Below are 12239 nucleotides of genomic sequence, written 5' to 3' on the forward strand. Positions count from 1 at the left end.
AAAAGACTGAAATCAGGACCATGTAAGTGGGATGGGTGGAACAAATACAGCAACAGGTCTTCTTATTAGCCTTACTGATAATACTTTCCTAATCCTTACACATAATTATCTGTATCTTACATTTGCAAAACTGTACCAGCAGATCTCAGTATGTTTCCAGTGCTGCTTCCTGAATATCCAAGGATTATAGTAATTTAAAATGGAGCACAATACCCAAGTGCACACACCTAAATTCTGTATGGAAGGACTCCCTCCATTATGTGCTTCAGTATAAAAGCTCCACCCTCAGATCATAATCTCCTTCTGGTGTCGCAGTGCCCTGCAGTCCAGTGGAATCTACCATTTCCTTTCATTTTAGCTCCTTTTCAGAATGATACATAGTCCTATTACTCTTCCCACTGGGTATGTGTATTTGCATCCATTTTGCTTAGGTACTAGATGATGTCTTCCGTCTGATTTCACCATGTTTCTAGATTTCTTTAAACCCAGTGCGATTTTAACCACTGGTGCATTCCCACTGGTGATCAATACATGACTAATCATATCACACTGCTTGAATGTTAAAAAGATGCTAATTATTCCACTGAATGCTTGGACAATGTACAATGCAAACTAATAAAAAAGCTGCAACTAATAAATTACTTTCCACAACTGCCCTTCTCCAGTTAATCCTTAAATTAATGTTGTTTTTCTTCCAGCATAGAAGGCTCTCAACAGCAAAGCTAAACACACTTAAATTTATAAGCTGCATGGCAGCTTCTTAGGTGGGATAACTGCCGTTGAAGTCAATAGAGCCCTGACAGCAGTTAGCAACCTGAAAGGTCTCAAATGACAGAAAATAAAGATAATAAGATAATAAAATAAGCTTATGCAAAACTCTTTGAAGGACTGGGGCCTAAATAAATTATTTATTATGGAAGTAGTTCTGTGTTGTTTTCTTTAGTTCCTATTCTCATCACAAATGCACTGAAAGGTTTTTCATGCTTTAGGAAGTTGTAAAGAAGATTTGGGCAGTATTTAAGAAGAGTTACACTCAAACTTTACAATGTTATACCCACGTAACTAACAGACACAAGGTACTTACAGTACTGGATTGCTCTGCCAAGAACAAATACAAGGTGAGTTGTGTTATTTCTACTTATTGTTCTGTTTACATTGGTTCCCAAGGAAAAGTGAAACAAATCATCTTAATCCCCAGTTGCAGTAATTTACAGAATTATAGAATTCAAAGGCAAGGTTCAAGAAAGGGATGTGCTTCCTTCTTACATAATACAGCAGCAATTCTTTGGGATCTGCCTGCCTCTCTATTACCTACATTATGAAATAAAAAATGACATTATGAGTTAGAGAGGGATCTAATATAATTGTCTCACAAGTATTAACATGATGTTGAAGTGCAGTGATTGTGGATTAATGTGGTGTGTTTGTTCAGCAACAGGATCCTGTCACTTGATCACAATCTGCAGATAAATAAATGAATGGATCAGGCAGTATTGGTCAAATATGTCCTTTTAAAGTAATAGAAATAATAGTTTACTCAGAGAACTGAAAGGGAAGAGAGGCTGAGTAAGCACCGGATGGACAAGAGTAGAAAGAAAAGTGTCTTTGGACTAGATCCTTTGTTGATGGACTAGATCCTTTGTTGATTCTTATCAGCATGAATCAGAAATCCCTTCATTTTAAAGCTGTGGACTTGTGTGTGTGAAAATTCTGTGTATTTTTACCTCCTTGAAGCTGATATTAACCCTTTCAATTGCAGAGACCCATCAGCATAAAAGCAGAGGAAAATCTTAGTATAACAAGAGCAGGGAGGATATGTAACCAAGTATATTTTCAATGTAATGAAGTTTAATGTGTATGAGCGGGGCTTATCCAGGCCTTGCTTTAGCCTTGTCTCAAGGATGTTGCTGTATCATTGGCATGCTTCAACTTGTTGGAGACAAGATAATACAAACAACTTTGAAAGCATTTTTTAGGTGCCATCGCTGCAGAATGAAAAGAGACCGAACCTCAGGCTTCTCTCAACAATTCTGCTATACCAGCAGCATGCTCCAATTTACCAGGTGTAAGACAACATGAACTAGTTCAGGAGCTTATTTGGAACTGCAGACTGAAATAAGGTTTCAGAGTATGTCTTTAAGCACAGTTGGCATGTAATGACAGATAAAACATAACTGACATAAAAAAATTGAATTACTTTTCCTTAATTCACCTGGTAAAAACAAAAAGCCAGTACCCTCTCTCTAGAGTATAAAAATGTTGACCAAACAACTGAAAAATAATCTCGAGAAAAATACATAGCAAGGTTTGTTTGTTTTTTAACAAAGAAATAAAATTCCTTCATGGCAGCTTATAATAGATTTTGGGTGACATGTTTGTTAATAGGAATTCTTATTCACTTGACCTGCAAAGTAAGAAAGGCGACCAAATGTCTTAGAAAATGAAATGTGAGCTTTTGACATCAAGAACAGAAAAAAATTAACTACTTATTTTCTTTTGATTAATTACTGAAACTATATTAGTAAGCAGCATATTCTTTTGCTAGTGATGTATTTACTCCAATTACATCAACTTTAGAAGCATATTAGTGTAAGATTTTAGTAAACAGCTAACTATTTATAATTCTAAAAATTCTGTGATACAAGGGGTGGTACAAGTTCACTCAGACTATGTAAAAACTGTGGTAGAAAGCAGGTTGCTATAGGGTAGATCAAAGACAAGAAATGATTATCCATGAATAAACTGTTGCTCCAGAATAACAGCTTTCCTGAATATGAACAGTAAACATTAAAGCACTGCTGTTCAAAAAAAAAAAAGGGCATTTAAAAACTTACCTTCCTGCCGTTCACAAAAAAGACAAACTCATCTGATTGTTGGGGGCAAGCCATGCTGTTGCATTAAAGTCTGAAAAACAAAGCTTTACACATCAAGAGAAATTAATGAAATGCTATATGCTCCTAAAGGTCAACTGAGTTTGCTTTGTCCCGCAGAACTTATTTTCAGACTGAGCATCAAATTAAGTAGATGGGGAGGAGCCAGTGTAATGTATGCCGTTTCTCAGCAATTAATGCATGTTCAGATGCTAATGCACCAAACTTTCTACTCCTACTCCCAGCCCCAATTTTTCTGTGGTGAGCTGAAATAATCTGGAAAGAATTTGAGCCCCTCTGATTCTAACCCTGTAACCTAAGAGATAAGGTACTTAACAGTGAGGGGAAACTTCTGGGTTTGAGCTACAACTGCCAGGCCTGGTTTCTTTATATTATCGAGTAACTGATGAATTTAGAATATGTAGGAATGCCGGAAGCTAGAACCCAGGACATTACCCACTTCTGTGGGGTGTCAAATGCTAAGCTGTGGAGCCATGCTTCTCATTTTAGCTTGTCACTGACCTGAACTATCTTTATTTTTTTTTCCCACAGAGTGACCAAGTTTTAACAAAATCAAGATTACTATTACACACACATTTAAAATTTCCTTCTGGTTATTTCTATGCCATGCCAGCTCTATACCCTGACTGCTGTGGGTGCCATTATAAGATGACCATACTCTCTATATACCATGTTCTTAGAGAAATCCCAAATACTGATTTGGGATTCTAGATTCTTATCCATTTCTCTGGATGTGCATCCAGGAAACAAGGTCATTAATCTTTAAATGCTTTATTACAGCTGGCCTTTATTTTTTTTTAAAAGGAGACCTATGTATATGTCTTTCAAAAGTCTCCATTTGTGTACATACATGTCTTTTGTTTCATTTACCATTTTTACGTTTTACAGCAAAGGTCTCTCTATTTCATTTAGAGTCAGTGTAAGCTTGCAGCACAAAGTCCCAGATCTTTTACCACTCCCCATTAGAAGGAAAGAAAATGATTCTCAGCAGAGATATGCTGCTGCTTCTGTGTTTTAGCCCCTAATGTATGCTTGAGAGCTACCACAATGCAAGCACTGAAGCGGTGTCAGTCACTGGGTCCTGCAGGCAAAAGACCTAATGGGTCCTGCCAACTGCAGCACTGCTGTAGTATTCCACGTGTTGTAAGTACAAGGATGCAGGTTCAAAGGCCTAAGAAAAGAAAGAACCAGACCCAATACTAGATTTTGGCAGTCCAATATCTAATTTTCAGAGTACTAGGCCACCAAACCAGAACCTAGTATTTATGTTAGGTGTTTAAGCTTACACACACACAGAATGGGAGTGCTGAGGGTGGATAGTTACAGAAACACTTCTTTCATGAAGAAAATGAGTAGGAAGAGTCCTTCTCAACCATCTTCAGTTTGGTTGTTTCTGTACAGTGCACATTAACGTGTCAATAGCCATCCAACGTGTCAGTGCCTTTGGAGCCCTAACCTTTCTTTTTATCTAGCCCCCTGAGTCTGCACATTCTAAACAATACTAAAAATGCAACACCCCCCCCGCTCTTTAACACCTGTATAGTCTAAGAAAATTTTTTTTATAATATCCCATGTAGCCATAGTGTCAACTGTCAGGATGTTTAATTGCTGATATTTCTAGTTTCCATGCAGTTTTTCAAACACCTAAAAGCCAGGAGACAGCTTAATATGTTTCAACTCCCAGAAAAATGAACAACCCATGTTTGGTACGTGCATAGATTTTACTGAGACAACCAGACAACAGTGCCACTTGTAAAGAGGCCAGGAAGAATCTTTGTTAATAATAACTGAGAAATACTGACAAGCAGACGTGTCATCTGCACTGCAGAAAACAAAGTGCAGGTCTAAAACATGATGCATCCTTGGAGTGCAAACATCTCAGCACTGTGGGTGGGGAGACATCGTTGCCTGCAAGGGTTGGACCACGATTTTTACAAGATTTTACTTGTCTGGAAATAACCAGCACCTGCACTGATGCATAGGTACACAGGAGAACAACAGACAATGCACCTTCCCCCAGTCCAATAAACCTGTATGCTCCCTGCTTCAGCATATCCCAGGATTTACCCACGTTTTGAGGCTGTTATCGACACATGGGGTTGTGAGCTGTCATTAACAAGCCCATGCAGTGAAACTAAGAAGATGTTTCAAATCAGAAAAACTAATTACGGCAGCAGCATTCACATTTAATTTGATTTATTGACTTTCTTATAATATATAAAAGCCAAAGTAATGCAAAGAAAGTGAAGAAAAAAGAGTAAAAAACAATAAGGCTTCAGCTGCCTAAACCACACTTCTAGCGCCACTTCAGATGATTTGCTCTAACCTGCTTGGCCTCCAGTTTCTACGTCGTATCTTCCAGTCCTGTGCTCTCCTATGTCTCTGCTATCTTATGACATCTAAAATGGTCTAGACACCTATGTTTAAGGCAGCTGAATTTCACCTACTTATAGTGGTTACAGAGAGACAAACAAATTGAAACAATAAAGATTTCATATCTTAATAACCAATGCAAAAACAGTTTAACCTACCAACCTGATTTCTGTCACAGATACAGTATCAACTCATAAAAGGGATGGAAGGCAAGAAGAGAAAATAGTCTCAGTGGAAAACTGAGGAGCAGTGAAATAATAAGAGCCTGCAGGCTGACATGTCAAACAAATTAGAGCCATTTATTTTCTTTCTTTTATGGCAATCTTCATGGCTCTGGAGCAATCTGACCTATGTGTAACTGGAAGAGCAATCACCACACTCAGCAAGGAATAACTGATGCAGAGGTTCATTGAAATCACACGTTGAACGTACAAACTACCTATTTTCCCAGTTCTACTTTCTTATCAAAGAACCTACTGCAATTTTTCAGGTGCTACTTTGGGTAACTTCTGTAGACACACTAAAAAAGTGAAGTGTTTTCTCTGTATTAGGATGTATCCCAGAACAAACCCCCAAATTCAAATACCATTGAGATTTGTGTATTTGTGGTGTGTGCATTCAGAACTGAAATCTCAGCTTTGCACTTCAAGAGAAGGAAAGGCTGAAGTTCTCAGTCAGTTCGATATTGTGGATTCTGATGCTGAAATCTGAATATTGTGGCCAGAGCTTTCATAATATATTAACTTTGATACATTCTATGTAATTTCTTGGTCTCATCTTAGGTTACAAATATATACATACTTCAACTTTAATAACACCAGAATTTCTGTTACCATTTAATACAGTGCTGCTTTATATTTTCCTGTTTTCTCCAGCTGCTACTACTTAAGTGTGGTCTAATCCCACTGCACACTAGACAGCATCAGATGACTAATCTTTGCAGATCACCTTTTGATCTCATTACGCTTTTCCTACCTTCTTTATCACAGGAGTGGCCAAGAGTGGGAGAAAGATCTTAACTGTACTTTCATGGCTCAATATAGTCCTGAGCACGGGATTAAACACTGCTTAAGAATCCTTTCCAAAGACAGGTTCATTCGGGCTCCTATTCAAAGCACTCTGAACTCCATGTAAGTTTTCCCATTAAGTTCAGAGGATTTTGGCTTGCTCCATGAGAAAAAGAAAGCTTCCAGTGGAAATCACAACTAAGTGACTCTTCCAACTTCTGGGATAACATTAATCTCCTTATATATATAGGTCAGCCATAGCAATTTGCCTGGCATAGCAAAAGAAAATCATAACTCGTTTCTTGCGTGTTTTTTAATACAAAGATGTCTGTGCCAAAAGATTCTAAAGCAGCTGTAATACAAATCAGAGCATCACTTCTGATCAGAAAGGGACTGAATCCAATAAACAAGCTTCTGATTCTTCAACAGACAAAGATCTCTGCACTCACACTCCACTGGAAGACTCGAATCTAAATTAGAAAATTAGCTGAAGCCATTAAAAGATCATTTATCATATGAAGTGGTTAAGTTGTAATAAGTGGCAGTAGGTTATCTAACATACCTTTATACTTCATCCTAACTTTCTTCTCCTGCACCATTTGAGCTGAGCTGTTCAGCAGATCTTTCTTGTTGAACATATATGCTTCAAATGCAAGAGATGTATTTCTAGCAATTAAATATAGTAATTTAAGTGAAGTACTGTAATGAATATACTGGATGGAGAATGAAGATAAGAATAGAAGATGTAATGTGCGTATTTTTGGTAGCTGATTCTATTCTAAAAATGAGAAAATATATTTATCTGTGTGTTGATTAGTCTGTATTGGGGCAGTAAATCAGTTTTTCATTTCATTCCATTCAGGTCTTCTGCACTCTGGTTTGTCATTCACACAGATATGGCCCGAGGAGTGGAGGAAGCAGATTCATCGTTTGTCATCTAAAAGAACAAGCAAGAAATGAAAAGAATTACTTGTTAATATTATTTGGCTGGCAAGCTCCCAATATTGCTCTTATCAGGTGCCTCCAAGTCACTCATCAGGGTGTTCAACAGGAGATACCTACGGAAGATGGCTGGAAGGAAGGTCAGTGATAACTGGGGCCAGGGCCAAACAGGGATGGAGAAGCATGGTCTCTACTGGTCTACCTCACCTCCCACAAGCTCCTGCGATGGGAGTAAGCCTACGAATCTATTGATTTGGTGGCCAGTGATGCTCCACCGCAAAAATACTGTAATTTTTGTAATTACAGTAATCTGTGAGTGAGAGCTCAAAAGTTTCTATGGCAGAGCCTCAGAGGTTCAGGGCACAGTATAGATTTATATGCTGGCAAGGACCTTGCTTCACAGATGTTGTGGGCTAAATAAAAACTTAAACAGAAAAAGAATTGTAATAGCATGGGAACATGACTACAGTGAACAGTTGCAGAAAACATAGAATATAAAGGATCAGCATTATAAGAAGTGTATTGCCTCGTTTGTTTTTTTTCTGTATCCTTTTGTTAGCTCTGAGTTGATTATTTTTCTCCCAAAGAGGACTGGGCATAGCAAGGGGTACCAGAATGAGGTGACAGTGCCATAGCGCAAGTCAGTGGGAGAAAGCACCTGGAAGGAGACTCAAGATGCTTGGAGGCTGATGCATTTCATGTCAATAAGAGGAGCTATTTAATCCTCTATGGGATTTGACATACAGAAGAAAGGACGAGGCTTCAGGGAAAGAGGGAATTGTAAAAATTATGTAAATTTCAAAGAAAAAAAAAAAGATTATACAAAATCAGGGAAATTCCAATACAATGCTTGAATGGCATTTGTTGGAATAACTTGTGTGAGTGAGACCTGTTACCAGACATTTCAATTACAAGGAGCTATATGATATTGCTGTATACAAAGCACGACCAACTGGAGACATCATTAGGAACCCCACCATTCAAGGGTGCCAAAAGCAGTATGCACTTCTACGCAGAGATACTTAAACAGACCCTTCCCCCACTTTCCTATTACCATCTCAGTAAAGTCATCTGCACAGCCTGCCCGTATTTGTTCAGCGGTCAGAGGGCTGTTCAGTGCAAAGGTCTTTTTCAGTCCTCTTTCATTCCTCACACTAGTTACTGCATCTCTCAAAGCAAAGAACACAGAGCATCCCAAGAAAAGTCCTGCCTCACCTATGCCCTGAAAAAGAAAAAAAAAGAAGTCAAATAGGTGTAGGTTTTGAGCAAATGAGAGGAGTACAGGCCATATCAATATCAACTAAAAAGCTTAAAAGTCAGTGACTCAAAAAGTGTTTCGTCCTTTAGCAAGGAAGTTTATTTTAGATTTAGTGGAAGCAAGCTTAGATCACACCAAGTCTTCTGATGGTAGCTGCTTCCAGGGAGCTAAAAAGGTTGATTTTAAGTATTGGCTATTGATTTTAGAATCTTTTTGGCTCATTGCTAAACTGAAATTTAGAATAACTGGCAGATGAAATTAAAACAATCCAAACCCAGGTACAGGTACAACAAAGAAACAAAGCCTGAACTCATGATAATTCTCTGCAGACAAACACTACTAACCTCAGTGGGCTTGACATCCTCTCACTGGTTCTGACATAAGATTCACATTTGTTCTTTATCTCAAAGATAGGTCAAATCCACCCTTATTCCATAGTTCTCTCAGCACTGTGGAATTGAGCATTTTAATTTGGACTGGATTGGGATATTGCAATTGAATCTTACTTATCTCCTTGCTAAAACCTGAGAAACAAATGTCTTCCCCAAACATGGTACATGAAGACAGAATCACACCTTCTTACAGTGAATTTTAAGGTTAATTATAGGAGGTAAGTTCACAGAAAAGGATAAAAGCTCTGTTTGAAGAGAGGTATTAGTATCAGCTCTCTAGATCAGCTCCAAATCAACTATGTAACTACTTCACCTAGATGATTTTTTTTTCAAACACACACTTTTCTAATTATGTATTACTGATACAGCTTTAAATAATTTTAAAGGACCTATTTGTTCTTTAATAACTTTTGCCGTAAAATATGTTTTTTCCTCCTGTCATGCTGTTTTATTTTACTGTATTCTAAAAGCATACCTAATACTTGAAACAGCTGGAAATTTGCAGAATTACTTTCATCTTGATTTACCATTATTACTTATATGCAGAATATTTGCTGGTGTAAATTGAAGCAATGATTATACCAACTGGATACTTGAGCCAATCTCTCATATAAATACACACATACAGTCCTATTTCTTATTGCATAGCACACATAAGTAAGCTGCATACTCTCATTGTTATTATGATTTCTCCATCAATTTCTTTGGTATTTTTATTCTAACCCTTCAGTTTATCACCACATTTTAAAAGTATGGTTTTAAATTCAGCTTGTAGCTGTAGTATGGTCTGTTAACGAAACCCTAAAATTACTACTTGCCAACCATGAAAGATATGCAGCAATATCCTGCATTATATCTTTTCATATTAGCTTCCCTGATGTCGTAAACAAAACAATTTTATGGACAATTGTTTGAAATGCTAAAGAAGAGGAACTGAAAACTTATATATGTTTTATATCAGAGTAATTTCTCTGTTTGTCCTGGGATCTAAGAATTAGGCCCTGTGATGGTTTGCTTACCTTGGATGCATAGATGGCATAAGGATTTTGGGAAGCTGACAGCAGGGAAACACTAAACTGTTCTGGAATATCACAAACAGCAGGGATCTTATACTGATCTGGACCCCGAGTATAGAGGGCTCCTTCTGGAGAGTACTTTAATTCCTCCATTGTGTATAGTCCAATGCCTTGAACAAAGGCACCTTCAATCTTTAAATAAGAAAAGAAACAGCATTTACATTCTCATGCTTGGTAAAATGGGTAAAACTTTGGCAAGAACCGATTTGTATCACTAGCTGTTAGAAGACCATTTTCTTTCCTGTTTGCCTAATGGAATTCTTCAACATTTTGGGGCTACCATGATGGGAAAAGCTTTCACACTCCTCTCTCATACCAGGCAGAGACAAACGCTTTCATGACGAAAATGATGAGATCTGTGTACCAGCCTGCAATGAAGAAAAGTGTTTCCCTGCTATCAAGTGGGGAAGGCAGGTCAAACAACAGGAGAATTTGGAGACTGTAGATCACAAACAGGATTTAAGATCAGCAGATAGTGGGCATATATACATACAGAAGGTACTACAGGTTGACACCATGGGTAAAATTCAAGCTTTGTTGACATCTACAAAGCTCAGAACCTGACTCAAATGGGGCAAGTCTACAAGTAAAGGACCTTCTAATATGATCTATGACTTACAACATTATCTAATAAGAAATTAACATTTTCTGAATTAATGAGGTAATCTTCACTTCAGGTAAGGCTATCAGTGTAATAGACAGCAGGAAATTCTTGGCACCTACCTGTCCTATATCCACAGCTGGATTTATGCTGCATCCAATGTCCATAACAATGTCTGTTCTGAGGTTCTGTCAATAAAATTCAAATGCATATTACTGAAAGAGATGCATGGAGTGGAGGCATTAGAACATGTGGGTTAGAGTTGATATTCAGTAATATATACTAAGACCTAGAGTCTTAGCAGATGGCCCCTCCGTGTACACAATTTCAAAGTAATTTCCAATACCCCATTACAAGCAAAATGGGCTTGTCTCAACTTTAACAGAAGTTTAGCCAGAGACAGCCCTGCCAGATTTTTCCCATTGCACAAGGAAATCCCCACATAAATAAGTACAGATAGAGGGCATATGACCAGAAATCTGTGACATTTAACTGTCTAGGTGGTTAAAAACCTGGAAATAGAATATTTAGCTCTGCTGGCAAACAGGGAGAAAACAAGCAAAGAACATGTCAGATATCTGCCATAACCCAAAAGGTGAACTCATATGACATTAATACAGATGTGCCAAAAGCTGGTTAACACTGCACAGCTTTCATTCTGCTCCACCTGTAATTTGCATTTACACTGTTGATATATTTACTATCATGTGAAGACAGGTGACTTATTAATGCAAAACCTGAATGTTGTTGGAGCATCTGGTGATACAAACAAACCTCATTCACATTATTTACAAAATTTCCATGACACTCAGTTACTACCTTGTGATCTCCTGTTAGACAGTTAATTTCAACCTCTGAACAAGCAGCTCCATAAAGAAAATACGTGAATGGCTGTCCTTCCCCTTTCTCCCAATCCATGTTTTCATTGTAACCTCTGATGGAAGAAACAAAGTCCGCAAGAAGAAAATTAATGAGTGTTTGCATCATAACAAAGCAGATGAGCACATGAAAGTTTGAAACTACTTCAAGTGAAATCTTGAGGTCAGAAGCCCAAGAGTTAAGTTCCATGAAATCCCACAGAGCAATAGTAGTTTAGGTTTGATGGAGCTGGTATTTATATAAAATCTAGCAGACAAGCAAGCTATTTCAGTTCAGGAGACTATAACCAGCATAATCCCAGAAATATACTAATAAAGACATGGTAATCAAGTACAGAATACAAATTTAGGGTAATGGTTGCTGAGGTAATAGCACATAAGGGAATTCAGAAAAAGGGAGGAAAATTGGTCAGGACCCATGAAAGAATAATTTACAAGAGATAAATGAAAGAGTTAAAATTACAGAAACTGCCTACAGAATGAGTGAGAGGGTTAAAACAGGAGTATTGAAATAAAGGTGTAATGACTTAGAAGGGAGTGTGACTAACTAAGGACATTATAGTAGTCAGGACTGACAGGGTAAATTCAATGGACACAAGAGGACAGTGAAATGCGGTATCTCCAAATCATCTGAACTATGTGACCAAGGCATATTTTCTGACCACATATGACTGAAATGTCTTTGTTGAGCATATTTAAAATTATACCCCATAAAACAATTATAGTATAATTCAGAGCATTGAACATGCATTGAAAAAGCAATACACAAAATCCACATATTCCACTTCTCACATCCCATCTACCTCAGCTGGCTTTGAGAT

At 37.7% G+C, this 12239-nt stretch overlaps 1 protein-coding gene and 1 pseudogene across 2 annotated transcripts in view; both read right to left on the minus strand.

Moving 5' to 3' along the window:
* Nucleotides 1-2982, minus strand: part of LOC142083852 (aldehyde oxidase 2-like) — a 51136-nt pseudogene extending 48154 nt beyond the window's left edge.
* A 4097-nt stretch (nt 2983-7079) lies between these two features.
* Nucleotides 7080-12239, minus strand: part of AOX1 (aldehyde oxidase 1) — a 43639-nt gene continuing 38479 nt past the window's right edge. Inside the window, exons 31-35 of one of the 2 annotated variants that reach the window (XM_075153569.1) lie at nt 11360-11474; nt 10663-10728; nt 9883-10071; nt 8268-8435; nt 7080-7208 (exon numbers count right to left, since the gene is read on the minus strand). In XM_075153569.1, coding sequence (XP_075009670.1) covers nt 7158-7208; nt 8268-8435; nt 9883-10071; nt 10663-10728; nt 11360-11474 — 589 coding nt within the window. In that variant the 3' untranslated portion in view covers nt 7080-7157. Of the gene's footprint in view, nt 7209-7908; nt 8436-9882; nt 10072-10662; nt 10729-11359; nt 11475-12239 lie in introns of those variants that run through there. The other variant, XM_075153568.1, reaches the window with a different exon arrangement.

Source organism: Calonectris borealis, chromosome 6, assembly GCF_964195595.1.
Source record: "Calonectris borealis chromosome 6, bCalBor7.hap1.2, whole genome shotgun sequence".
In the NCBI taxonomy this organism is placed as follows: Eukaryota; Metazoa; Chordata; class Aves; order Procellariiformes; family Procellariidae; genus Calonectris; species Calonectris borealis.